General features: G+C 62.8%; 1 protein-coding gene across 1 annotated transcript in view; it reads left to right on the top strand.

Annotated features, from left to right (window-relative positions):
* CCDC33 (coiled-coil domain containing 33) overlaps positions 1-27,250 on the top strand; it is a 101,401-nt gene that overhangs the window by 50,377 nt on the left and 23,774 nt on the right. Inside the window, exons 6-13 of the mRNA XM_054168789.1 lie at positions 1,024-1,142; positions 4,283-4,392; positions 6,771-6,872; positions 9,691-9,782; positions 9,928-10,048; positions 20,303-20,432; positions 20,533-20,654; positions 21,170-21,241. Of these exons, the coding sequence (XP_054024764.1) occupies positions 1,024-1,142; positions 4,283-4,392; positions 6,771-6,872; positions 9,691-9,782; positions 9,928-10,048; positions 20,303-20,432; positions 20,533-20,654; positions 21,170-21,241 (868 nt within the window). The remainder of the gene's footprint in view (positions 1-1,023; positions 1,143-4,282; positions 4,393-6,770; positions 6,873-9,690; positions 9,783-9,927; positions 10,049-20,302; positions 20,433-20,532; positions 20,655-21,169; positions 21,242-27,250) is intronic.

Below are 27,250 nucleotides of genomic sequence, written 5' to 3'. Positions count from 1 at the left end.
CAGCATCAAGAAGGGATGGAGGTCTTGCAAGCACGGAGCACCCTCCCCATCCGGCTGGGATGGACCTGCAGGCTCCCAGCGTTGCCTGGGCTTCGCCCTGCAGCTGGAAGGATCCTTACGACCTCCTTTCCTCCAGAGCTGGAGGCTCTCCAAGCTGCCAGGGAGTGGCAAAGAGCCTTCTTCTCTCAGCCACCACCATCTCCTTAAGAGCCATGCTGGCTCTGCTCCAGCAAGAGCTTTCCTGGAAGCGCTGGCACCAGACATTTGATCATCACAACCCAGAGCAGCTCGCTGACTGAGGGCTGAGGCATGTGGCACGCTGGCCTGCTGCCAGGGCACCCTCCCCCCTCGGCCCTGGGGGCAGGGATGGAGGAGCCTTGAGGGTCTGGAAGTGCCAGGGCAGCAGCCCGAGGTTCTCAGTGGGCAGCAGAGATTCCCCAGAAGGTCTACCATCCCCCCCCCCCCCCCCCCCCCCCCGAGCCGTGAGGAAGAGCATCATTGCCATCAGCCAGGCTGGGGAGAGCAACCCAAGGCCGATTGATCAAAGCGGGAGGAACCACCTCCAAACAGCCCTCGACGGCGCTGGCCCCGCCAGCAGCGTGGCTGAAGAGCTGCCCCCAGGCCCCCAGCCCCCCCAAAGCCACTGTAATTATTGCTCAGCCTCCTTCTGTGTGTGTTTAATGATGGCGGTCGTTAACATTCAATCAGCCTCCTCCCTGGCCCCTTCATCAAGGCAGACACTTAATTAGCCTCCAGGGTCCGAAGTAGCCTTTTGAATAAAAGAGGGGCTGCAAACCCCGTCGCTGGGGGCTTGGCAACTGGGAGTAACACTTGGGACAACCCCCTACCCCCCCCCCACCCCCTACCCCACCAGAGCAACCCTCCCCGGAGCAGGGGGCAGAGCGGTGCAGGGGAGCAGAGCGGTGCCGGGGGCAGGCCGGCCGCTGTGAGCCGCACTGAGAGGGGACAGTGCCCTTCCCTCCCCCAGTAACCAGCCTGCTTTGCCTCCTTCCTCCCTCCCAGTGAGACCAGCAGAGGGGAGGAGCAGGGGGCGACCCACGCCTCCAAGGTGCCCACCCATGCACCCACCTGGGAGGAGGAGGTGACGGTGGAAATGGCTGCAGAAGATGCAGGCTGGGCAGGTGAGAGCAGCCAAGGAAGCCTGTGGGGGCTGCCCAGGGAGGTGGTGGAGTCACTGTCCCTGGAGGTGGTGGAGTCACTGTCCCTGGAGGTGGTGTTCCTTGGGGCCATGGTGTGGTGGGCAGGGGGGTGTTGGGTTGGCAGCTGGACCTTGCTGATTCCACCACAGGGCTGGCAGGGCCTGGGATATGGCTCTGACCTCCTCAGAGGGTTCACTGGGGGGGGATATCAGGGCAGCCTATGCTCCAAGGGACCCTGAGCAGCACCCAGGCTACGATGGGGTCCAGCCCTGTGTCGCTGTGGTGGCTTCAGATCAGGACCAGGTACGGCGCTGCAGGATGGGACAGGCGATGGTGCTGAGCTCTGGGTGTCCCACAAAAGCACCCCATGGGATCAGCCTCGGTAGGGGTCACCCCAAATCTATCCCCACTGCCATCCCAGCACCTCCCATGGGTCGGAGCCACAGCATGCAGCTGCTCCTCACCATGCAGGGCTGCGAGGTCTGCAGCTGCAGGGGGCACTGGGGGCTGGGGGCTTGATCACAACCAGCCCCTTAGCAAAACCAGCTGGGGAGAAGGCAACCTCCGCAGGGCCATCAGGCCACAGCCTCAGTGAAACCGAGGAGCTTTCGATTCACTTTGCCCCATGATGTGTTGGGAGACAGGTGGAGAAACCCAATGGGACCTCTGGATCTGCTTTGTCCACCTCGCATCATCCCCCCGCGGTGCTGGGAGGGCTTCATCCCCCCCCCCCGGTGCTGGGAGAGCTTCATCCCCCCCCCCCGGTGCTGGGAGAGCTTCATCCCCCTCCCCGGTGCTGGGAGAGCTTCATCCCCCTCCCCGGTGCTGGGAGGGCTTCATCCCCCTCCCCGGTGCTGGGAGGGCTTCATCCCCCAGCTGTTCCTCCCCCAGCTGTTGTCTCCAGGTGCAGCTCACACCTTTCCTTGCCCAGCAATATGCTTTCCATCTTCTCCTTGCCCAGCAATGCCCTCTCCCTCGGTGAGGCCGCCGAGCATGATCATCCCGGGTGACAAGCAGCAAGAAAAGCCTCTTCCCTCTCTTGTCTCTCTCCACCCCAGAATGTCCTCTCCGGTGCCCTTTCCACAAGGGCCTGGGAGAAAGCAGAGGAATCTCCAGGCTGCAAAGCAGGAGCTGGGCAAAGCCTGCTCCGAGCACTCTGCCTCCTTCCTCACCTTCGTTTTTGGGGGACCTGTGGCATCTCCGGGTTGGCCAAGCAGGAGTTAAGGCGTGAGGCTCGGTGCAGTCATTAAGGTGGGGGAAGGGAAGGCCAAGTCTTGCTGGCAGCACAAAGGGAGAGTTCCCCCCCCCCCCCCTTCCATCAGCTCCTCTTCTCTTGTCTTGCTCTTTTTTTTTCCCTGATAAAAGCTCTGCTCCTGCTTGTCAACGAAATTGCAGCTTTGCCTGAAAGGAGGGGAAGAGCTGGGGGGGTACCGCCGCCCGCGGGGGGGGGGGCTGCCTGCCCTGCCGTGCTGCTGGCGGCCAGGGGGCTGCAGAACCCTCCTGTGACGACCCCCGCGGCAGGGAGGCTTCGGGGCAGGGGCCCAGCCCGCTGGGTTTGGAGCAGATGGACCGGTGGGAGGTCCTGGCTTGTCCCAGAGGGATTGGAGCTGTGCTGGTGTGGCAGTGGGTCGTGGCCTTCCCTTTCCTTGGGGCATGCTCTCCGTGGCTGCTGGCTCGGAGATGCTTCTCTCCGTGGGGGTCCACATCCGGATCTGGGCATGGGAGTAACTCCTGCCCCTGTCCACCCCAGCAGGACCTGCAAGGAGAAGGGGCTGCTGAAAGCAAACCCATCCTCCCTATCCCTTCTTCACCCAGACCTTGGATTCATGGATTGATGGAATGCTCTGAGTCAGAGAGGGACCTTGAAGAGCTCTTCCCACCGTGGGCAGGGACACCTCCCACCAGCCCAGGTTGCTCATCCAACCTGGCCTTGAACGCCTCCAGGGAGGGAGCAGCCACAGCCTCCCTAGGCAGCCTGTGCCAGTTGTCTGCCCACCCTCACTGGCAAGAGTTTCATCCCCCCAAACCTCTCCCCATAGCTTCATCTGCCCTCCCCTTCCCCAAACCTCATGGCCAGCCCTGCTCCTCCTGACAGCTGACCCTGGGGACTCCACCACCTCCCTGGGCAGCACAGCCCAAGGGCCAATTCCTCTGGCTGGCAAGAACTTTCTCCTCCCCTCCAGCCTCAACCTCCCCTGGCACAGCTGCAGACTGTGTCCTCTTGTTCTGGGGCTGCTTGCCTGCCTGGCAGCAGAGCCCAAGCCCCAGCTGGCTCCAACCTCCTTGCAGGGAGTTGCAGAGAGCAAGAAGGTCTCCCCTGAGCCTCCTCTTCTGCAGGCTAAGCAAGCCCAGCTCCCTCAGCCTCTCCTGCCAGGGCTGTGCTCCAGACCCCTCCCCAGCCTCCTTGCCCTTCTCTGGACACCTTCAAGCCTCTCAGTGGCCTTCTGAAACTGAGGAGCCCAGAGCTGGCCACAGGACTCCAGGGGTGGCCTAAGCAGTGCTGAGCCCAGGGCACAATGACCTCCCTGCTGCTGCTGGCCACACTCTGCCTGCTGCAGGCCAGGATGCCCTTGGCCTTCTTGGCCCCCTGGGCACACTGCTGGCTCCTGTTCAGCCTACTATTGACCAATAGTATTAATCCTCTCCTCTCCTCTCCTCTCCTCTCCTCTCCTCTCCTCTCCTCTCCTCTCCTCTCCTCTCCTCTCCTCTCCTCTCCTCTCCTCTCCTCTCCTCTCCTCTCCTCTCCTCTCCTCTCCTCTCCTCTCCTCTCCTCTCCTCTCCTCTCCTCTCCTCTCCTCTCCTCTCCTCTCCTCTCCTCTCCTCTCCTCTCCTCTCCTCTCCTCTCCTCTCCTCTCCTCTCCTCTCCTCTCCTCTCCTCTCCTCTCCTCTCCTCTCCTCTCCTCTCCTCTCCTCTCCTCTCCTCTCCCTCTCCTCTCCTCTCCTCTCCTCTCCTCTCCTCTCCTCTCCTCTCCTCTCCTCTCCTCTCCTCTCCTCTCCTCTCCTCTCCTCTCCTCTCCTCTCCTCTCCTCTCCTCTCCTCTCCTCTCCTCTCCTCTCCTCTCCTCTCCTCTCCTCTCCCTCTCCTCTCCTCTCCTCTCCTCTCCTCTTTTCTCTCCCTTCCAGCCCTGACTCTCACTGTGGCAGACAAAGCCACCAAGGAGGCCCTGGGGACCTTCCAGCTGCCCGTGGGGCACCTCCAGCCCTTCCGGCCCCACCGCTGCAGGCTGGTGCTGGTAGGTACAGCTCCTACCCCTCCCTCCTCCCCACTCCTTATTCCTGCTGAGCTCTCTGGACTTCCACCCCAGCTGGAGCTGAGGGTTGGGGCAAAGGGACCCTTGCATAACCAGGTAATCCTGGTGGGAAGCTTGAATTTGGCAGGGTGGGGAAGGTGCTGAAAGAGGCTTGGGAGCGAAGAGCTGCAGGAGGGGGGAACAAGGGAGGCCTTGTGCTGGGCTTTGCCAAAGCTCCAGGGGGTGGGGGTGGGAAACAAACCAACCCTGAGGGGAAAGCAATGGGATTGCCAGCTGGGAAGTGCTTTGTTTTCCTGTCCTCAGCATCCTGGAGAAGGAGCTGTGGGGCTGGGCTGTGTTCAGTAATGTGCCCTTGGGGCCAGGAAGGGCAATGGGATCCCGGGGGGGTGCTTGGGGCCAGCAGGTGGAGGGAGGTTCTGCCTCTCTACTCTGCCCTACTTGAGGCCACATCTGCAGTATTGGGTCCAGTTGTGGGCTCTCCAGCTCAGGAGAGACAGAGAACTTCTGGAGGGAATCCAGTGGAGGCTAAGAGGATGCTGAAGAAGCTGAGAGGGATGCTGAGGGAGCCTGGAGCATCTCTGTGAGGAGGCAGAGCTGAGAGCCCTGCAGAAGGGCAGCCCCAGAGGGGAGCTGAGCAATGCTTGCAGACATCTGAGGGGCTGGGTGTCAGATAGGGGTCAGGGTCCCCTCAGTGGTGTCCTGGGACAAGGAGAAGGGGAAAAAAGGGCAAAGTGGAACACAAGAAGTCCCACCTCAAGAGGAGGAGAAATGTCTTTGGTGTGAAGGTGCTGGAGGCCTGGAGCAGGCTGCCCAGGGAGGTTGTGGAGTCTCCTGCTCTGGAGGCTTTCAGGAGCCAGCTGGATGTGTTGCTGTGTGCCCTGCCCTGGGTGACCCTGCTCTGGCAGGGGGCTTGGACTGGATGATCCCCAAGCATCCCTTCTCCTTCTGTGATCAAAGAGGATGGGGGCACAGCACCCACTGATGTCAAGGTGGGCACCAAGCCCTAAAGACAAGCCCCTTCCCAAGCCCCCTCAGTGAGGGTTTCTCCATCCCAGCACAGGAGCCAGTCCCAGGGGATCTGGCTGCCAGCCCCCTGCACAGCTGAGGCCTGGCAAACTCAGTCTGGGGGCATTCCCCCAGCCCCACACCAGCCTCACAGAATGCATCAGCTTGGAAGAGAGCCTCAGAGCTCATCCTGTCCATCTCCCCTGCAAGGAGCAGGACACCTCCAGCACAGGACCACAGCAACTTTGACCTTGGATGTCTCCAGGGCCTCCACCACACCTCTGGGCAGCCCTACTCCACCTTTCTTTCTCCAGCATCTTCCTCATGTCCAACCTAAGCCTCTCCTAAACCATTGCCCTTCATCCAAGCACCACAGGCCCTCAGAAAGCCCCTCCCCAGCTCTCCTGGAGCCCCCTTCCAGGTACTGGAAGGCTGCTCCAAGGTCTCCTTGGAGTCTCCTCCAGGCTGAACAACCCCAACCCTCCCAGCCTGTCTTTAGAGCAGAGGTTCTCCAGCCCTCTCCTCACCTTGGGGCCTCCCCTGGAGCCTCTCCAACAGTTCAGTGCCCAGGAGCTGGGCAGAGCAGCCTAGGCAAGGTCTCAGCAGAGCAGAGCAGAGCAGAGAGGCAGAACCACCTCTCTTGATCTGCTGCTTTGGATGCAGCCTTCCCTGTGCTCTGGCTCTGGCAGAAATGAGTTTCCTCTTCCCTGCCCCGAGCCTGGCAACCATTAAATATTTAAATGCAGGAGGCTTTCTTTTATTGATCTCTTCTGGGAGGGCTCCAGGGCACAAGGAGCTTTTAATTGGTGAGCAGAGGGCTGGAGCTGCTCTGCTCTGCTCTGAGGGCAGACTGAGGGAGCTGGGGTTGTGCAGGCTGGAGAGGAGAAGGCTCCCAGGAGACCTTCTGGTGGCCTTCCAGGAGCTGCAGGGGGCTGCAAGGGTGTCAGGGAGGGATGGGGGTCTGGGAGACCTCTGAGGGGGGCAGGAATCAGGGCTGGGCCAGGGAGGCAGCAATGGGCACTGGCAGCCCAGAAGGCCAAGGGCAGCTGAGCTGCCCTTGGCCTTCTGGGCTGCCAGTGCCCATTGCCAGAGGTGGAGGGAGAGGATCCAGAGGTGGAAGAGGTGGAAGCCTCCTGCCTGGAGGTATTTGCAGCCAGGCTGGAGGTGGCTGTGAGCAACTTGCTGCGGTGTGAGGTGTCCCTGCCCATGGCAGGGGGGTTGGAGCTGGCTGAGCCCTGAGCTCCCTTTCCAGCCCTGGGGATGCTGTGACTCTATGCCAATTAGCAGCTGGTGCTGTGTTGCCAGCTCTGGACCAAGCCTTCCTCCTCCCACGGTTGCCTCTGCTCCACCAACAGCCCAGGGCAGGGCACCCCCTGGGGACAGCCCTGAATGTCACCATCAGCCGCAAGAGGAGCTGCATTCCTCGCTGCCATGGCTTGAGCTACGTGGCCCTGGAGGTGAGAGAGGTGGCTGAGACCTGGCTGAGAGGTGGCTGAGAGGTTTGGGGGGAGGGGAACCTCACAAAGCTCCAGCAGGGCAAGGGCAGGGGCCTGCAGCCGGCGAGGAACAAGTGCCCTGGAGAGCAGCTCTGTGGAGCAGGACCTGGTGGACCACGAGGTCACCATGGGACAGCAGAGTGTTGCTGTGGCCAAGAAGGGCAATCAGTGGCCCCCTGGGGTGCATGAAGGGACAAGGTGGGTCTGCAGAGGCTGGGAGGGAGCAGAGCATGATGGCTCAAGGAGGAAGAGGAGGAGGAGGATGGGAGTGCAGAGGCTGGGAGGGAGCAGAGCATGATGGCTCAAGGAGAAGGAGGATGGGAGTGCAGAGGCTGGGAGGGAGCAGAGCATGATGGCTCAAGGAGGAGGAGGAGGAGGATGGGAGTGCAGAGGCTGGGAGGGAGCAGAGCATGATGGCTCAAGGAGGAGGAGGATGAGGATGGGAGTGCAGAGGTTGGGAGGGAGCAGAGCATGATGGCTCAAGGAGGAGGAGGAGGATGAGGATGGGAGTGCAGAGGCTGGGAGGGAGCAGAGCATGATGGCTCAAGGAGGAGGAGGAGGAGGAGGATGGGAGTGCAGAGGTTGGGAGGGAGCAGAGCATGATGGCTCAAGGAGGAGGAGGAGGATGGGAGTGCAGAGGCTGGGAGGGAGCAGAGCATGATGGCTCAAGGAGGAGGATGGGAGTGCAGAGGCTGGGAGGGAGCAGAGCATGATGGCTCAAGGAGGATGAGGAGGATGGGAGTGCAGAGGCTGGGAGGGAGCAGAGCATGATGGCTCAAGGAGGAGGATGGGAGTGCAGAGGCTGGGAGGGAGCAGAGCATGATGGCTCAAGGAGGAGGAGGAGGATGGGAGTGCAGAGGCTGGGAGGGAGCAGATTATGATGGCTCAAGGAGGAGGAGGAGGATGGGAGTACAGAGGCTGGGAGGGAGCAGAGCATGATGGCTCAAGGAGGAGGAGGAGGATGGGAGTGCAGAGGCTGGGAGGGAGCAGAGCATGATGGCTCAAGGAGGAGGAGGAGGATGGGAGTGCAGAGGCTGGGAGGGAGCAGATTATGATGGCTCAAGGAGGAGGAGGAGGAGGATGGGAGTGCAGAGGCTGGGAGGGAGCAGAGCATGATGGCTCAAGGAGGAGGAGGAGGAGGATGGGAGTGCAGAGGCTGGGAGGGAGCAGAGCATGATGGCTCAAGGAGGAGGAGGATGAGGATGGGAGTGCAGAGGCTGGGAGGGAGCAGAGCATGATGGCTCAAGGAGGAGGAGGAGGAGGATGGGAGTGCAGAGGCTGGGAGGGAGCAGAGCATGATGGCTCAAGGAGGAGGAGGAGGAGGATGGGAGTGCAGAGGCTGGGAGGGAGCAGAGCATGATGGCTCAAGGAGGAGGAGGAGGAGGATGAGAGTGCAGAGGCTGGGAGGGAGCAGAGCATGATGGCTCAAGGAGGAGGATGGGAGTGCAGAGGCTGGGAGGGAGCAGAGCATGATGGCTCAAGGAGGAGGATGAGGATGGGAGTGCAGAGGCTGGGAGGGAGCAGAGCATGATGGCTCAGGGATGAGGATGGGAGTGCAGAGGCTGGGGGGGAGCAGAGCATGATGGCTCAAGGAGGAGGAGGAGGAGGATGGGAGTGCAGAGGCTGGGAGGGAGCAGAGCATGATGGCTCAAGGAGGAGGAGGAGGATGGGAGTGCAGAGGCTGGGAGGGAGCAGAGCATGATGGCTCAAGGAGAAGCAGGAGGATGGGAGTGCAGAGGCTGGGAGGGAGCAGAGCATGATGGCTCAAGGAGGAGGAGGAGGATGGGAGTGCAGAGGCTGGGAGGGAGCAGAGCATGATGGCTCAAGGAGGAGGAGGAGGAGGATGAGAGTGCAGAGGCTGGGAGGGAGCAGAGCATGATGGCTCAAGGAGGAGGAGGAGGAGGATGGGAGTGCAGAGGCTGGGAGGGAGCAGAGCATGATGGCTCAAGGAGGAGGAGGAGGAGGATGGGAGTGCAGAGGCTGGGAGGGAGCAGAGCATGATGGCTCAAGGAGGAGGAGGAGGAGGATGAGAGTGCAGAGGCTGGGAGGGAGCAGAGCATGATGGCTCAAGGAGGAGGAGGAGGAGGATGAGAGTGCAGAGGCTGGGAGGGAGCAGAGCATGATGGCTCAAGGAGGAGGATGGGAGTGCAGAGGCTGGGAGGGAGCAGAGCATGATGGCTCAAGGAGGAGGATGAGGATGGGAGTGCAGAGGCTGGGAGGGAGCAGAGCATGATGGCTCAAGGAGGAGGAGGAGGATGGGAGTGCAGAGGCTGGGAGGGAGCAGATTATGATGGCTCAAGGAGGAGGAGGAGGATGGGAGTGCAGAGGCTGGGAGGGAGCAGATTATGATGGCTCAAGGAGGAGGAGGAGGATGGGAGTGCAGAGGCTGGGAGGGAGCAGAGCATGATGGCTCAAGGAGGAGGAGGAGGATGGGAGTGCAGAGGCTGGGAGGGAGCAGAGCATGATGGCTCAAGGAGGAGGAGGAGGATGGGAGTGCAGAGGCTGGGAGGGAGCAGATTATGATGGCTCAAGGAGGAGGAGGAGGATGGGAGTGCAGAGGCTGGGAGGGAGCAGAGCATGATGGCTCAAGGAGGAGGAGGAGGAGGATGGGAGTGCAGAGGCTGGGAGGGAGCAGAGCATGATGGCTCAAGGAGGAGGATGCTGCTGCACCTTCTCCCCTGCTCTGCTGGTTGTTGGTGCTGCTGTGGGCAGCTGTTTAACTCCACTCCCCCCAGGCTGAGCTCTCACCATGGCCTTCCCCATCCCCCTCACCACCCAGGTGCTGCTGCAGGGGCTCTCAGGCCCCCTGGGCACCCCCTCTGGAGCTCTTGTTGCTGTGGCCAGAGTTGTGAGCAATGTTCAGCAGTACAAGTGAGTGATGGGCATGGGGAGCTGCTGCTGGCATGGCAGGGAAGGAGGGGGAGAGGGCCTGGGGAGGGGGGGAGGGATGAGCTGAGCCTCCCATGGCACTTGGCTTGCCAGCTGTGGTATGATGCTGCTGCTCCCTCTCTCTCAGGCACCTCATGGAGCACCATCCCATGGCCTGTCCTGGCCTCAGCCCCACCACCATCACATTCCCAGAGCCTTCAGCTGCAGCCTTCTGTAGTGCCCCAGGTGCCAACCAGGGCTACCCACAGGTAAGGAGGCCAAGGGCAGCCCTGGGCCCTAGAAAGAGAGAATCAGTTTGGCTGGCAAAGACCTTTCAGGTGCTTGAGCCCAACCCTGAGCCCAGCACTGCCAGGTCCCCACCAGAGCACAGCTGGGACAGGCTGGCCAGGGAGGAACCTCTGGAGGGTCAGCAAGGGCAAGAGCAGGGTCCTGCACCTGGGGAGGAACAGCCTCCTGCAGCAGGGCAGGGGGGAGGGAGGAACCTGCTGGGGAGGGCTGGTGGGCAGCAAGTACACCATAAGCCAGCAAGGTGATCTTGTAGCCAAGGGCAATGGTCTGCTGGGGTGCCTGAGGAAGAGGGTGGCCAGCAGGACAGGGGATGTGAGGAAGAAGTTGTTGCCCAGGAGGGTGGTGAGAGCCTGGCACAGGCTGCCCAGGGAGGTGGTGGAAGCCTCCTGCCTGGAGGTGTTTGCAGCCAGGCTGGAGGTGGCTGTGAGCAACCTGCTGTGGTGTGAGGTGTCCCTGCCCATGGCAGGGGGGTTGGAGCCCATGGCAGGGGGGTTGGAGCCTATGGCAATGGGTTGGAGCCCATGGCAGGGGCTTGGAGCCTATAGCAATGGGTTGGAGCCCATGGCAGGGGGCTTGGAGCCCATGGCAGGGGGTTGGAGCCTATGGCAATGGGTTGGAGCCCATGGCAGGGGGCTTGGAGCCCATGGCAGGGGGCTTGGAGCCCATGGCAGGGGGGTTGGAGCCCATGGCAGGGGCTTGGAGCCCATGGCAGGGGGCTTGGAGCCCTTGGCAGGGGGTTGGAGCCCTTGGCAGGGGTTGGAGCCCTTGGCAGGGGGTTGGAGCCCTTGGCAGGGGGTTGGAGCCCATGGCAGGGGGTTGGAGCCCTTGGCAGGGGCTTGGAGCCCTTGGCAGGGGCTTGGAGCCCATGGCAGGGGGCTTGGAGCCCATGGCAGGGGGGTTGGAGCCCATGGCAGGGGCTTGGAGCCCATGGCAGGGGGTTGGAGCCCTTGGCAGGGGGTTGGAGCCCTTGGCAGGGGGGTTGGAGCCCTTGGCAGGGGCTTGGAGCCCTTGGCAGGGGGTTGGAGCCCATGGCAGGGGGTTGGAGCCCTTGGCAGGGGGGTTGGAGCCCTTGGCAGGGGCTTGGAGCCCATGGCAGGGGGGTTGGAGCCCTTGGCAGGGGCTTGGAGCCCATGGCAGGGGGGTTGGAGCCCATGGCAGGGGGTTGGAGCCCTTGGCAGGGGGTTGGAGCACATGGCAGGGGGGTTGGAGCCTATGGCAATGGGTTGGAGCCCTTGGCAGGGGGGTTGGAGCCCTTGGCAGGGGCTTGGAGCCCATGGCAGGGGGGTTGGAGCCCATGGCAGGAGCTTGGAGCCCATGGCAGGGGGGTTGGAGCCCATGGCAGGGGCTTGGAGCCCATGGCAGGGGCTTGGAGCCCATGGCAGGGGGTTGGAGCCCTTGGCAGGGGGTTGGAGCCCATGGCAGGGGCTTGGAGCCCATGGCAGGGGCTTGGAGCCCTTGGCAGGGGGTTGGAGCCCTTGGCAGGGGGTTGGAGCCCATGGCAGGGGGGTTGGAGCCCACGGCAGGGGGTTGGAGCCCACGGCAGGGGGTTGGAGCCCATGGCAGGGGGTTGGAGCCCTTGGCAGGGGGTTGGAGCCCTTGGCAGGGGGTTGGAGCCCACGGCAGGGGGGTTGGAGCCCTTGGCAGGGGGTTGGAGCCCATGGCAGGGGCTTGGAGCCCATGGCAGGGGGGTTGGAGCCCTTGGCAGGGGGTTGGAGCCCTTGGCAGGGGGTTGGAGCCCATGGCAGGGGGGTTGGAGCCCTTGGCAGGGGGTTGGAGCCCACGGCAGGGGGGTTGGAGCCCATGGCAGGGGGTTGGAGCCCTTGGCAGGGGGTTGGAGCCCTTGGCAGGGGGTTGGAGCCCATGGCAGGGGGGTTGGAGCCCATGGCAGGGGGTTGGAGCCCTTGGCAGGGGGTTGGAGCCCACGGCAGGGGGTTGGAGCCCTTGGCAGGGGGTTGGAGCCCATGGCAGGGGGTTGGAGCCCTTGGCAGGGGGTTGGAGCCCACGGCAGGGGTGTTGGAGCCCATGGCAGGGGGTTGGAGCCCTTGGCAGGGGGTTGGAGCCCTTGGCAGGGGCTTGGAGCTGGCTGAGCCTGGAGCTCCCCTCCAGCCCTGAGGATTCCCTGGTTCTGTGGTCTCCTGAAGGAGCCTCTCAGGCAGCTCCTCCTTTCTTTGTCCTTCCTCCCTGCTCCTTCCCTGCCCTGCCCACGCCTGCAGCTCCACAGCTGCCTCTCCAAGGCAGAGGGACCCTCTCCTCCCTGGGTCCCCAAGTGCCCCCAGGAGAGCTGGAGCCCTCCCATCATCAAAATAGCAGTTGCCAGGGCAACCTGCCCACGGCCTGCTGGGGAGCAGGGGGGGCTGCCTTTGTTCCTCAGCCCTGCCAAAAAGGAAGAGGTGGTGGGGTGGGAGAGGCAGGAGGAGGCATGTGGGGTGGGGGCTGCTCTCTTCCTCCCTGGCAGCAGGTGAGAGACTGAGAGAGAGAGTGGAAAGAGCCTCAAGTTGCATTGAGGGAGGGGGAGGTTGGGGATGAGGAAGAGCTTCTTGGTTGGCAGGGGCTGGCAGGGGCTGCCTGGGGGGGTGGTGGAGTCCCCCAGCCCCTGGAGGTGCTGCAGGGGTGTGTGGTTTGGTGGCCATGGGGGGGCTGGGTGTGTGGTTTGGTGGCCATGGTGGGGCTGGGTGTGTGGTTTGGAGACCATGGTGGGGCTGGGTGTGTGGTTTGGTGGCCATGGTGGGGCTGGGTGTGTGGTTTGGTGGCCATGGTGGGGCTGGGTGTGTGGTTTGGTGGCCATGGTGGGGCTGGGTGTGTGGTTTGGTGGCCATGGTGGGGCTGGGTGTGTGGTGGCCATGGTGGGGCTGGGTGTGTGGTTTGGTGGCCATGGTGGGGCTGGGTGTGTGGCTTGGTGGCCATGGTGGGGCTGGGTGTGTGGCTTGGTGGCCATGGGGGGCTGGGTGTGTGGTTTGGTGGCCATGGTGGGGCTGGGTGTGTGGTTTGGTGGCCATGGTGGGGCTGGGTGTGTGGTTTGGTGGCCATGGTGGGGCTGGGTGTGTGGTTTGGAGACCATGGTGGGGCTGGGTGTGTGGTTTGGTGGCCATGGTGGGGCTGGGTGTGTGGTTTGGTGGCCATGGTGGGGCTGGGTGTGTGGTTTGGTGGCCATGGTGGGGCTGGGTGTGTGGTTTGGTGGCCATGGTGGGGCTGGGTGTGTGGTTTGGAGACCATGGTGGGGCTGGGTGTGTGGTTTGGAGACCATGGTGGGGCTGGGTGTGTGGTTTTGTGGCCATGGTGGGGCTGGGTGTGTGGTTTGGTGGCCATGGTGGGGCTGGGTGTGTGGTTTGGAGACCATGGTGGGGCTGGGTGTGTGGTTTTGTGGCCATGGTGGGGCTGGGTGTGTGGTTTGGTGGCCATGGTGGGGCTGGGTGTGTGGTTTGGTGGCCATGGTGGGGCTGGGTGTGTGGTTTTGTGGCCATGGTGGGGCTGGGTGTGTGGTTTGGTGGCCATGGTGGGGCTGGGTGTGTGGTTTGGTGGCCATGGTGGGGCTGGGTGCGTGGTTTGGTGGCCATGGTGGGGCTGGGTGTGTGGTTTGGTGGCCATGGTGGGGCTGGGTGTGTGGTTTGGTGGCCATGGTGGGGCTGGGTGTGTGGTTTGGTGGCCATGGTGGGGCTGGGTGTGTGGTTTGGTGGCCATGGTGGGGCTGGGTGTGTGGTTTGGAGACCATGGTGGGGCTGGGTGTGTGGTTTGGTGGCCATGGTGGGGCTGGGTGTGTGGTTTGGAGACCATGGTGGGGCTGGGTGTGTGGTTTGGTGGCCATGGTGGGGCTGGGTGTGTGGTTTGGTGGCCATGGTGGGGCTGGGTGTGTGGTTTGGAGACCATGGTGGGGCTGGGTGTGTGGTTTGGTGGCCATGGTGGGGCTGGGTGTGTGGTTTGGAGACCATGGTGGGGCTGGGTGTGTGGTTTGGAGACCATGGTGGGGCTGGGTGTGTGGTTTGGAGACCATGGTGGGGCTGGGTGCGTGGTTTGGAGACCATGGTGGGGCTGGGTGTGTGGTTTGGTGGCCATGGTGGGGCTGGGTGTGTGGTTTGGTGGCCATGGTGGGGCTGGGTGTGTGGTTTGGTGGCCATGGTGGGGCTGGGTGTGTGGTTTGGTGGCCATGGGGGGGCTGGGTGCGTGGTTTGGAGACCATGGTGGGGCTGGGTGAGCTCAGAGGGCTTCTCCACCACACCTCTGGGGCAGCCCTATCCCCCCACTCTTGCTGGGCCCAGCATCTTCCTCATGTCCAACCTAAAGCCTGGCCCTTCCTCCAAGCACCACAGGCCCTCAGGAAGCCTCTCCCCAGCTCTCCTGGAGCCCCCTCCAGGTACTGCAAGGCTGCTCTAAGGTCTCCCTGGAGTCCCCTCCAGGCTGAATGACCCCAGCTCAGTGCTGGCCATGGAGGGGTTGGGTTGGGGCTGGTGGTCCCAGAGGGCTTTCCCAACTGAAGCAGCTCTGGGATGCTGTGATGCTGGGGCAGGGAGGAGGTGGAGTGGAGTGGAGTGGAGTGGAATAGAATGGAATGGAATGGAATGGAATGGAATGGAATGGAATGGAATAGGAATGGAATGGAATGGAATAGACAAGATTAGACTAGACTAGACTAGACTAGAATAGAATAGAATTAACCAGGTTGGGAAAGAGCTCAGAGCTGATCAAGCCCAAGCTGTCACCCAGCACCTCCTGACAGCTCAACCATGGCTCCAAGGGCCACATCCAAGCCCCTCTGCAACACCTCCAGCCATGGGGACTCCACCACCTCCCTGGGCAGCACAGCCCAAGGGCCAATTCCTCTGGCTGCCAAGAACTTTCTCCTCCCCTCCAGCCTCAACCTCCCCTGGCACAGCTGCAGACTGTGTCCTCTTGTTCTGGGGCTGCTTGCCTGCCTGGCAGCAGAGCCCAAGCCCCAGCTGGCTCCAAGCTCCCTGCAGGGAGTTGCAGAGAGCAAGAAGGTCTCCCCTGAGCCTCCTCTTCTGCAGGCTAAGCAAGCCCAGCTCCCTCAGCCTCTCCTGCCAGGGCTGTGCTCCAGACCCCTCCCCAGCCTCCTTGCCCTTCTCTGGACACCTTCAAGTCTCTCAATGGCCTTCTGAAACTGAGGAGCCCAGAGCTGGACACAGGACTCCAGGGGTGGCCTAAGCAGTGCTGAGCCCAGGGCACAATGACCTCCCTGCTGCTGCTGGCCACACTCTGCCTGCTGCAGGCCAGGCTGCCCTTGGCCTTCTTAGCCCCCTGGGCACACTGCTGCCTCCTCTTCAGCTGCTCTCCACCCCTCCCCCCATCTCCCTCTCTGCCTGGCTGCTCTCAGCCACTCTGCCCCCAGCCTGCAGCACTGCCTGGGGTGGCTGTGGCCAGAGTGGAGATGGGGTGGGGGGGGGAGGTGCTGGGGCAGGGGAAGGAGGTGCTGGGGCAGGGAGGGGAGGTGCTGGGGCAGGGAGGGGAGGTGCTGGGGCAGGGGGGGGAGATGCTGGGGCAGGGGGGGAGGTGCTGGGGCAGGGAGGGGAGGTGCTGGGGCAGGCAAACCAGAAGCCAGCATGAAGCCCTCCAAAGCCCAGAGCTGCTCCTCCCCTTGCCCTCTGCCAAGTGCCAGCTGCAAGCAGGGTGAGGGCAGATATCCAGCAGCCCCTGCCTCCCCCCCAAAAGAGGGATCCAGCAGCTCCCCAGCTGGGGCAGCCCAGGTTCCTCCATCTTCATCCTCTGCCTTCCTCCCTCCAGCTGCCTGGAGCAGCCCTCCCTCCTGTCAGCAGTGTGGGGGAGCTGAGATGCAAAGATTCCTCCAAGGGGGTGGCCAAGTGCCAGGTGCCCCCCCGGGCACTGAGCTGTCATCAGGCTCATTAGTGCCTTCCACTCCTTGCAGTCACTGCTGCTTTGTTGCCTTCCTCCTCCTCCACCTTCCCTGAGTTATCCTTTGCAGGCAAGAAGTGCCTGGGGAGGGGGGAGGGGGGAGGAAGCACCTTCAGCTTCGGCTCTGCCCCTGCTCCTGGTGCCCAGCACCACCCTGCCAAGGGCTCTGGGCTAGAGGTTGCCCACTCTGGCCCCTGTTTGCCCCCAGGTTCTCTTCCCCTGTCCCAGCCTCCTTGCTCTGGGCTGCAGCTCCCCAAGCCAGGGCCAGGATGTGCCCTTGAAAAGCAGCTTCCCCCCCCAGCAGGAAGGGAGTTTGCTTTGGGGTTAGGGAGAAGTCCACACAAAGCCCTTGGGGGGCTGGGGGCAGCCAAGTGCTGGGCAAGCTTCAAGGCAAATCCCCCCCCCCCTCCCCCAGTGCCAGCATGGGCAGCAGTGCCAGTGTGGAGCTGTGGGAGCCCAGCACGGGAGGGCAACTGATTAAACCTGGCCATCTGGCCTGCCTGCAGGCCTGCTGCCTCCTCCTCCTCCTCCTCCTCCTCCTCCTCTCCTCACCCACGAGGCTCTGTCTGGCTTTGCACAGCCATCTCCTCCCTCCCCCCAGCTCCCTGCCTCGGTTTCCCCACTGGAGAGGGGAGGAGATAGGAGAGGAGAGGAGAGGAGAGAGGAGGAGAGGAGAGGAGAGGAGATAGGAGGAGAGGAGAGGAGAGGAGAGGAGAGAGGAGGAGAGGAGAGGAGAGAGGAGGAGAGGAGAGAGGAGGAGAGGAGAGAGGAGAGGAGAGGAGAGGAGAGGAGAGGAAAGGAGAGGAGAGGAGAGGAGGGGAGGGGAGAGGAGGGGAGGGGAGAGGAGGGGAGGAGAGGAGAGGAGAGGAGAGGAGAGGAGAGGAGAGGAGAGGAGAGGAGAGGAGAGGAGAGGAGAGGAGAGGAGAGGAGAGGAGAGGAGAGGAGAGGAGAGGAGAGGAGAGGAGAGGAGAGGAGAGGAGAGGAGAGGAGAGGAGAGGTTGGAAAAGACCTCAGAGCTCATCCAGTCCAAGCTGGCACCCAGCACCTCCTGACAGCTCAACCATAGCTCCAAGGGCCACATCCAAGCCCCTCTGCAACACCTCCAGCCATGGGGACTCCACCACCTCCCTGGGCAGCACAGCCCAAGGGCCAATTCCTCTTGCTGGCAAGAACTTTCTCCTCCCCTCCAGCCTCAACCTCCCCTGGCACAGCTGCAGACTGTGTCCTCTTGTTCTGGGGCTGCTTGCCTGCCTGGCAGAAGAGCCCAAGCCCCAGCTGGCTCCAAGCTCCCTGCAGGGAGTTGCAGAGAGCAAGAAGGTCTCCCCTGAGCCTCCTCTTCTGCAGGCTAAGCAAGCCCAGCTCCCTCAGCCTCTCCTGCCAGGGCTGTGCTCCAGACCCCTCCCCAGCCTCCTTGCCCTTCTCTGGACACCTTCAAGTCTCTCAATGGCCTTCTGAAACTGAGGAGCCCAGAGCTGGACACAGGACTCCAGAGGTGGCCTAAGCAGTGCTGAGCCCAGGGCACAATGACCTCCCTGCTGCTGCTGGCCACACTCTGCCTGCTGCAGGCCAGGCTGCCCTTGGCCTTCTTGGCCCCCTGGCTCACTTGCAGGACAAGGTTGCTCCTCTGAGAGGATGGACTCCTAGGAGGAATGGTTAAAGGGGAAGGCTGGGAGGAAGAGGAGAAGGAGGAGGGGGAGGAGGAGGGAGGGTGGCTGCTGTGGCTGCAGGGGTTAATGGCTTTCCCCCAGCCAGGCTAATCAGATTGGATCTCTCTGCCAGCCAGGTCTGGCCTCTGCCTGCTGCTTCCCATCAGCATCTGCAGGCACTGGGGCTTGGCTTCACCTGCAGCAGGGCACCCCCCCTGCCTGCAGGGGCTGGTGGGTTCCTGCCTGGTGAACCCTTCCCTCCATGTAAGAACTTAAGAAGGCCATTGAGAGACTTGAAGGTGTCCAGAGAAGGGCAAGGAGGCTGGGGAGGGGTCTGGAGCACAGCCCTGGCAGGAGAGGCTGAGGGAGCTGGGCTTGCTTAGCCTGCAGAAGAGGAGGCTCAGGGGAGACCTTCTTGCTCTCTGCAACTCCCTGCAGGGAGCTTGGAGCCAGCTGGGGCTTGGGCTCTTCTGCCAGGCAGGCAAGCAGCCCCAGAACAAGAGGACACAGTCTGCAGCTATGCCAGGGGAGCCTGGCACAGGCTGCCCAGGGAGGTGGTGGCAGCCTCCTGCCTGGAGGTGTTTGCAGCCAGGCTGGAGGTGGCTGTGAGCAACCTGCTGCGGTGTGAGGTGTCCCTGCCCATGGCAGGGGCTTGGAGCTGGCTGAGCCCTGAGCTCCCTTCCAGCCCTGAGGATTCTATGGCTCTCTGTGTCTCCTGAAGGGAGCCACACTGCCTCTCTCCTCCCAGGAGCAAGCTTCAGCCTCTGTCCTGTTGCTGTCCTTCAAGATAAATCTTTGGAGGACCTACTAACTTCACCCACTTAATATTGGATGGAAGCCACAGCCCAGGAGGTTCCACCTCAACCTGAGGAGGAACTTCTGCCCTGGGAGGCTCCCAGAGCCCTGGAGCAGGCTGCCCAGAGAGGTTGTGGAGGCTCCACTGGAGCCTTTCCAGCCTCACCTGGATGTGTTCTGTGTGACCTGAGCTGCGTTCTCTACTTCTGCTCTGGCAGGGAGGGGGTGGAACTGATGATCTCTGCAGGTCCCTTCCAACCCCTGACACCCTCTGAGCCTGGGCTCTGGAGCTTCTCACCCTCTCCTGGGGTCTGCACCCTTCAGACAGGCTGCCCTGCAGCCCAGGAGCTGGCCTCACCCCTTGGGAAGGCAGGGAAGGCGCTGTGGGGCTTGGCCACCTCTCCCTCTCCCCTCACACCGACGACCTTGGCAGCAGCTTCAGGCTCGGCAGGGAGGGTGGAAGCCTCTCCTTTCACCCCCTCCTCCTCCTCCTCAACTCCTTCTGCCCCATCCCCTTTGTTGTGTTCCTCCAGGTGGCCCTTGGCAGAAGCCTTGGCTGTGCCAAGACGTCTGCCCACATCACCGCAGCGGCTCTGATGCCCTGGCACAGAGCCTCCATCTGTCCCACCCCAGCCCCTGGGAGGCAGCCTGGCCCCGGCAAGCCCCCCCAGCCCCCTCCCCAGATCAGCCTTGGGGGGCGGCCAGGGATGGCAGCCCTCCTCCCTGCCCTGCTGAGAGGAGCCAGGTGGGCTCAGGACCGGCGACAATCGGGGTCAAGTCCCCAATCTGCTGCCACACTTGACTTCCTCCCCCTTCCCTGCCGAGCCCAAACCGGCACCAACCTGGCAGCAGCCTGCCCTGGGCATGCCAGGGAAAGCAACCGGAGGCGGCGCCTGGCGGCGCTGGAGCAGCTTCCCCCCAGCCCCAGGTCTGGCTTCCGAGGCTGAGGAAACGGCCCCGGGGGTCGGGGTGGAGGAGGGGGAGGGAGAGGAGTGGCTGCGGAGGGTCCTGAGCGGGGATCAGGCTGCCGGGAGCTGCCCTCAGGCCGTGCTGCTCTTCCCTAGAGACTTCCAGCCCTGGCTTAGGCTCCCTCCAAACTTCAGCCCAGCTCAAACTCCCAGCTGCTGCTGACCCCCTGCCAAATTCCACCCCCCCCAAAAGCCAACCGGCCTGGTGCTGAGCCAGCCCAGGCAGCCCACCCTGGAGATGGGGGGGGGGGAGATGATGTTGAAGTATCCCAGCCCCACCCTCTCCTCCCCACCGTGCCCCAAGGGGTTGGGAAATGCACTTCTGTGCCTCTCACATCCATTAACACCTCCCAGCTGGGAGCAGGGGGAGACAGCAGGGGGAGACACTTCCCTCCCTTCCCTACTTTTTTTCCCCCTCTCCCAGCCTCCCCCCACCTCCCAGCCTCCCCAACTCCCAGCCTCCCTCCTCTCCCAGCCTGCTTCCTCTCCCAGCCTCCCCCCTCTCCCAGCCTCCCCCCCTCCCAGCCTCCCCCCTCTCCCAGCCTCCCCCCCTCCCAGCCTCCCCCCTCTCCCAGCCTCCCCCCTGCAGCAGGAGGCTGCTGATGCAGGGAAGCCAATCGACAGCTCGCTGGCTCCAGGGGTAAACACATTGCCCCCTGGGCAATACCTCCTGGGCTCATGCCTGGGGAAGAAGGGTTGGGGAGGGGGCTAGAGGGACCCCCCCAAAAGCCTGCAGAGCTCCATCCCCTCCCCCCAACCCTTTCCCCTATATCCTCCTCCTCCCCAGAAGTCAGAGGCAGGGCAGGGCTTGGCTTAGAGGCTTTCCTCTCCCTACCACATCTCCTCTCCCTCTGCTTATTTCTCTCTAGAGGTAGGAGGTAACTAAAAGATCATTCCCTCCCCCCACTCCCCCCCCCCCCCCCCTCTATTATTGTCTCCTAAGATGTCCCAGGCAGCTGGACCCCCAGAGAAGCCAACCTGGAACACCTCCTTCCTCTTCCAAGGCCAAGATGTGGCCACCCTCTTCTCTGCAGACACAGCCCTGGCCATCGAGTATTACCCAGCCACAGCCAGTGAGTCTGGACCCCCCCAACCCCCCCACTAAGGATGCTCTCCCTCACCCCCAGCAGCTCTGCCCTGATTTCCCAGGTTCTGCTCTCTCCCCTTCCCCAGTCTGGGATGCTCCTGGGCCTCTCCTGCCCTTGGGGCACTCGGTGCTGCCCCTCACGGGCGGCGTGCTCCGGGAGCTGCTGGCACAGGGCGGTGGGATGCGTGTGGACGGCCTCACCGTGCAGGTGAGCTGCAAGGGATGGGGTGGGGATGGGGCCTGGGGGTGGGGATGGGACCTGGGGGCACGGTGGGGGAGGCCTCTCCACCCCAGCATCCCAGGGGAAGCCAGGATCCCTGCTTTGGGCTTCTCCTGGAGCGGGGAGTGGGTGGGGTTGGAAGGGACCTTAAAGGTCAGCCAGGGCCAACCCCTCCAGCCACGGGCAGGGACCCCCTCCCGCCAGCTCAGGGTGCTCAGGGCCTCATCCAGCCTGGCCTTGAGCGCTCCCAGGGGTGAGGCACCCACAACTTCCTTGGGCAAGCTGCTCCAGAGTCTCCCCATCCATCCTCCCTGCAAAGAACTTCTTCCTCCTCTCCAGTCTCAGTCTCCTCTCTTCCAGCTCAAAGCTGCTGTCCCTCCTCCTATCACCCTTGCCAAGAGCCCCTCTCCATGGGGTGGCATCTGGGTGATGCCAAAGCCACCAAAGCCCTGGCAGAAACCCAGAGGCCAGCACAGGCTGTGACCTTTCTTCTGCTTTCCCAGGGCATGGACCTCAAAGCCACGTCCGGGGCCAGCCCCACCGTGGGGCTCTGCTTGCAGCTCCTTGCATCAGAGGTGAGGTGCTGGGGAGCAGGGACTGGGATATGATCCTGAGGGTCCCTTCCAACCCCTTCTGTGGTTCATAATTTAAAGAGGGAGGTTTGAATGCCCCAAGCCAAGGCTGAGGTCAGGATCTGTAGCTGGAGGTGAGGCTTCAGCCCAGATTGCTCTCTCCCCAAAAGAAGCTGAGGCAGGAGTGGGAGCTACAAGCCTGGAAGCAGGAGGGAGGGGTGGGAGCCTGGGATGTCACTGCAGTGAGGCCATTCCTCACCCATCCACCCTCTCAAAGGGGTTCTGGGAGGCATGGAGTCTGGTAGAGGTCCTTCATGCCTTGCAGATCCACCAGGGTGAGCAGAGGGCTGGAGCTGCTCTGCTGTGAGGACAGACTGAGGGAGTTGGGGCTGTTCAAGCAGCCCCAGAACAAGAGGACACAGTCTGCAGCTGTGCCAGGGGAGGTTGAGGCTGGAGGGGAGGAGAAAGTTCTTGCCAGAGAGAGGAATTGGCCCTTGGGCTGTGCTGCCCAGGGAGGTGGTGGAGTCCCCATGGCTGGAGGTGCTGAAGAGGGGCTTGGATGTGGCCCTTGGAGCCATGGTTGAGCTGTCAGGAGGTGCTGGGTGCCAGCTTGGACTTGATCAGCTCTGAGCTCTTTCCCAGCCTTATTGATTCTGTGACTCTAGCCAAGGCTCCTGGAGACCATGGGGGTTTGGGGTGGGCAGGAGTGAGGTGAGACCTGCATGGAGCTACCTGTTGGGTGCTTCCTTGAGCCAACAGCAGCTTGGCCACCCAGATGAGTGGCTTTGGGCAGGCTGGTGGCACAGGGAAGTTCAGGGGCTGGATGGGCACCAGGATGTGCCCAGGGTGGGCCATGAAGAGGAGCAGAGGGCTGGAGCTGCTCTGCTCTGGAGACAGACTGAGGGAGTTGGGGTTGTGCAGGCTGGAGAGGAGAAGGCTCCCAGGAGACCTTCTGGTGGCCTTCCAGGGTCTGCAGGGGGCTGCAAGAAAGCTGGGGAGGGACTTTGGAGGGTGTCAGGGAGGGACAGGACTGGGGGGGATGGAGCAGAACTAGAAGTGGGGAGATTGAGATTGGCTGTGAGGAAGAAGTTGTTCCCCAGGAGGGTGGTGAGAGCCTGGCACAGGCTGCCCAGGGAGGTGGTGGAAGCCTCCTGCCTGGAGGTGTTTGCAGCCAGGCTGGAGGTGGCTGTGAGCAACCTGCTGCGGTGTGAGGTGTCCCTGCCCATGGCAGGGGGTTGGGACTGGCTGAGCCTTAAGCTCCCTTCCAGCCCTGACCGTTCTGTGATTCTAACCCCAAGGCAAGGAGGAGCAGGGAGAGGAGCAGGGGAGAGGGGCAGGGGAGAGGGGCAGGGAGAGGGGCAGGGAGAGGGGCAGGGAGAGGGGCAGGGCAGGAGGTGGTTCCTTAGAGCTGCTACCCTCTCTCCAAAGCTCTCAGGCGGGGATCAGCGGGGCTGGATCCGGGGGTGGCTAATCCCTCGGGGCTGCGGGTCGTGCCGGGCAGGCGGCTAAAGCGGCGCCGCTGCGGCCCCGGCGCTTCCTTCCCATCCCTCCCTTTCCCAGGGCTCTCGGGCACGTGCTCCTATTCCCAGGAAATCCGAGCCGGGGGCAGGCAGGGCTCCGGGAAGGGGTGGCGGGGGGTGTCGGGAGAGGCTGTTCCACGTCTTCAGGCTGGTTAAGCGCGGTGACAAACGTCCAGCTGCCTCCCTGCCTTCCAGCCCTCAGCCCTTGCCGGTCCTCAGGGCTGCCGCGGCGGGGAGGAGGCAATTTTCGGCTGCTTTTCCCGGGCAGGAGGGAACCCTCCCCCCGCTAAGCCCCCACCCCCCTAAGCCCTTGGCTCCGGGACAGCTTGGGATGCGACCCCTGAGCCTGACCGAGTTCATTCTCCAGCCCCCAGCCCTAACCCCTCTCCTGAAGGCGAATTCGGGAGAGCTGTGGATGCTGCAGCGTCCCCGGGGCTGCTGGGGAGAGGGTCCTGGGAGTGACTGCCCGGAGAGGGGGGGGGGAGGGGTCAACCAAAAGGGGGGGGGAGGGGGGGTGTGTGGTGTGTCTGTGCGTGATGAATTATTCACATGGGTGTCACTAAGTGCAGGATTAATCCTTTTGCTTCCAGCTGGCTGCTGCACTAAATTACCACTTGCAGTCATGCGGGAAAGTGCTGCGGAATTCATTTAGCTGATTATTGTTTTGATCCGGGAGCTCTAATTCTCTTTTCCCCCCCTCCCCTTCCCTTCCCTTCTTTCTCTTGCCCACCCCCCGCCCATCTCCTTCCCCCTCCAGCCCTGCCTTAATATATGTAAGAGCTGGGAGTGGAAACAACCGAACAAGGAGCCGGGGGGGGGGAAGAGGCGAGGAAAGGCAGAGCCGGCCCTGGGCTCCCTGGCTGCTTAATGCAGGCGGCGGCGGCGGCGGCTCGGGCAGACAGACAGACCCCGAGCCATGCAAATCAAGCAGGGAGCTGCTGGCGACCAGGGTGAAGCCAGGCTGCCTTCCTCCTGTCTGCCAAGGATCCTTTCTTTTCTCTTTTCCTTGCCTGGAAGGCAGGATTTGGTCTGAGGGAGATGCCCCAGCCCAGCTGGCTGTGATCCTCGGCAGCCCCCCCGCAGGCAGGAGAGGTTGTTGGGGGCTTGCAGAGGGGAGAAACTCTTCCCTCAAGCCCTTACAGGCAGCTCCAAGCTTCAAGGGATGCTTGAAGGCTGGATTTCCAAGCTCTCAGCTCAGGGATTAGTCCTGAGCTCGGCTTATGGACAGCAAGAGGAGGCCAAACAGGGGCAGAGAGAAAGAGAAAGCAGTGCAGGACCTGAGGGACTCGAGGCAGACTTTGGAGCAGGGCTGTCCTGGGGCTGCAGGGAGTCACAGCATCCCTGCCCACCTTGGAGGTGTGAGGAGCCTCAGCAGCCCTGCCTGTGCCTGGGTGTGAGGAGCCTCAGCATCCCTGCCAACCCTGGAGGTGTGAGGAGCCTCAGCATCCCTGCCAGCCCTGGAGGTGTGAGGAGCCTCAGCATCCCTGCCTGTGCCTGGGCTGGATGTTAGGAAGAAGTTCTTCACAGGAAGAGTGATTGGCCCTTGGGCTGTGCTGCCCAGGGAGGTGGTGGAGTCCCCATGCCTGGAGGTGTTTAGGAAGAGCCTGGATGGGGTGCTTGGTGCCATGGTTTAGTTGATCAGATGGTGCTGGGTGATAGGTTGGATTTGATGATCTTGAAGGTCTTTTCCAACCTGGTTAATTCTATTTTATTCTATTCTATCCCTGCCTGTGCCTGGGTGTGAGGAGCCCCTGCACCCCTGCCCATCCTGGGGGTGTGAGGAGCCCCTGCACCCCTGCCCATCCTGGGGGTGTGAGGAGCCCCAGCCCATCCTGCAGCATCCTTGCTTATCCTGCCCCCCTCCCTTGCAGCCCATGGCCCTCCCCAGTCAGGTGGCAGTGCAGAAGGGACTCCCTGAGCTCATCTTGGTTTCTTTTCCTGTGGGGAGCTGCCAAGGGCTTTGCTTGCCTGGGCTGCTTCTGCTCCCAAAGAGCAGCTCAATAAACCCTGGGCCATCTGCACTCCCCAACGGCCTTGAGTCAGGTGGCAAAACCTCAGCTGCTCTCTGGCCTCTCAGAGATTCCACCCACTCCTCCCAGGGGTCTGGGTGCTCCTGAGCTCGGCTTTGGCTGCTCAGGGAAGTGCCCTGAGGTCTAGGGCAGCTTCTAGGGCATCAGAGAATCCCAGGATCCGGGCTGGAAGGGATCACGAGAGCGTCATCTAACCCAACAAGCCCACAAAGGGTTAAAAGGGGCTCCCCGGTAAATAGGACTCATCCCCCAGGACCTCTGCGGGGTCTCAAACCCCTGTTCCATTAGCAGTAGCCACGGGGAAAAGGTCTGGAGCAGCTGCTTGATTAAAAGCCTGCCACCAGGGATGAGCCAGCAGCAAAAGGCAGCGCTGAGGTGCAGCCTCCCACCCCCCCAGCCCCCTCCCGACCCCTCCTTGAGGCAGCAAACCCCCCCGGGGTCCCCACCCCCCCCCACACCCCTCCCCCCCCCCCCCCCCCCTTGCTTTCATCCCCCTGCACTCTGCCGCTTTGGAACCTAAAAGGAGAACAAAAGGCTTTGATCAGCTCCAGGAGACAAAGGAATCAAAGACCTCAGCAAAACGCCGAGGCTGGAGGGAAGGAAAGGCTGCGGCTGGGAAACAAAACCCAAACCAAACTGTTGCGGGAGGAAAAGCTGAGGCCAAACGCAGACACCTGCAGCCTGCCCCCCTGCAGCCTCCCCCCTGCACCCTCCCCTCCTTCAGCCTCCCCGACCTGCAGCCTGGCCCCCTGCAGCCTCCCCCACCTGCTGCCTCCCCCACCTGCAGCCTTCCCCCTGCAGCCTTCCCCCTGCAGCCTCCCCCACCTGCTGCCTCCCCCACCTGCAGCCTGGCCCCCTGCAGCCTCCCCCCCCCCAGCCTCCTCCACCTGCTGTCTCTCCGACCTGCTGCCTCCCCCAGCTGCAGCCTCCCCCCCCTGCAGCCTTCCCATCCTGCAACCTCACCCCCCTGCAGCCTCCCCCACCAGCATCCTGCCCCACCTGCATCCTCTCCCAACTCCAACCTTGCTGAGCCCAGCTCAGCCCTTGGGACCTTCAAGGTCAGCTCAAGCCTCTGTGACCCTCTGTGCTGAGCACCCTTGGTCCTGGCCAGCCTGGGTCAGGGGGCTGAGACACACAGGGCCAGCTCCTTCACTTGGGCAACAACAACCCCCTGGACTGTCCAGGCTGGGGGCAGAGTTGCTGGTGTGGAAAAGGGCTTGGGGGTGTTGGTCTCAGCCATCTGAAGATGCCCCAGCATGTGCTCAGGTGGCCAAGAAGGCCACCAGCATCCTGGCCTGGGTCAGCAGTAGTGTGGCCAGCAGGAACAGGGCAAGGATTGTCCCTCTGTGCTCGGCTCTGGGGAGGCCACTCCTTGAGTGCTGCCTTCATTTCTGGGCCCCTCAGCACAAAAAGTGCTGGAGTGGGTCCAGAGAAGGGCAACCAAGCTGGGGAAGGGTCTGGTGAGGAGCAGCTGAGGGGGTTGGGGGGCGTTTAGCCTGGAGAAAAGGAGGCTGAGGGGAGACCTCATTGCTCTCCACAGCTCCCTGCAAGGAGGTCGGGGCCAGGTGGGGGTTGGTCTCTTCTCCCATCAAACAAGTGACAGGAGGAGAGGAAACAGCCTCAAGCTGCCCCAGGGGAGGTGTAGGTTGGACAGCAGAAGAAACTTCTTCCCTGAAAGGGTTCCCAGACCCTGGCACAGGCTGCCCAGGGAGAGGGTTGTACCCCCAGCCCCGGAGGGGATCCAAAGCCGCGGGGAGGTGGTGCTGAGGGCTGCGGTTTAGCAGCAGCCTGGGCAGGGTTAGGAAATGGTTGGCCCGGAGGAGGATCCTTAGGGTGTTTGCCAATCGAAGCGGCTCCGTGACACTGTGGGGGCGTGCTGGCAGGTGGGGACAGCCGCTGGCAGGAAGGGACAAGCCGGGGCCGGAGAGTTTTCCAGGCAGGGAGGAGAAAACCCAGCAGGGCTGGCGGCAGCCGGAGCTTCCCCAGCCTCGTGGAGGGGACGGCTGCCAGTTAGGGGCAGAAGCAGCTCCGCGCCTGGCACCCGATTGTCACAGCGACGAGGTGCAAACTGTCACCGCGCCAGCCTGGCCATCGCCGCCCTTCGGAGCTGGCAGGCGAACGAGGGGGGAGGGGGAGGCAGGGAATCGCCATGTGCTTCCCTTTCTGCCTGCCTGCCTGCCTGCCTGAGGTTTGAACTCCACTTTGAAACGTGGAGAGGGTTTTAATCCCCAAATCGTGTGGCAAGGGGGTGCAAGGAAGGCTCATTTTGGGGAGCATCACTCTTCCAGAGAGGGAGGGGGAAGGCTTCTTTTGGGGAGCATCATCCTTCCAGGGGGATACAAGGAAGGCTTCTTTTGGGGAGCATCATCCTTCCAGGGGGATACAAGCAAGGCTCCTTTTGGGGAGCATCATCCTTCCAGGGGGATACAAGCAAGGCTCCTTTTGGGGAGCATCATCCTTCC

The sequence above is a fragment of the Dryobates pubescens genome, chromosome 17 (genome assembly GCF_014839835.1).
Source record: "Dryobates pubescens isolate bDryPub1 chromosome 17, bDryPub1.pri, whole genome shotgun sequence".
NCBI classification, from domain to species: Eukaryota; Metazoa; Chordata; class Aves; order Piciformes; family Picidae; genus Dryobates; species Dryobates pubescens.
This window is presented reverse-complemented; position numbering and strand designations above follow the sequence as displayed.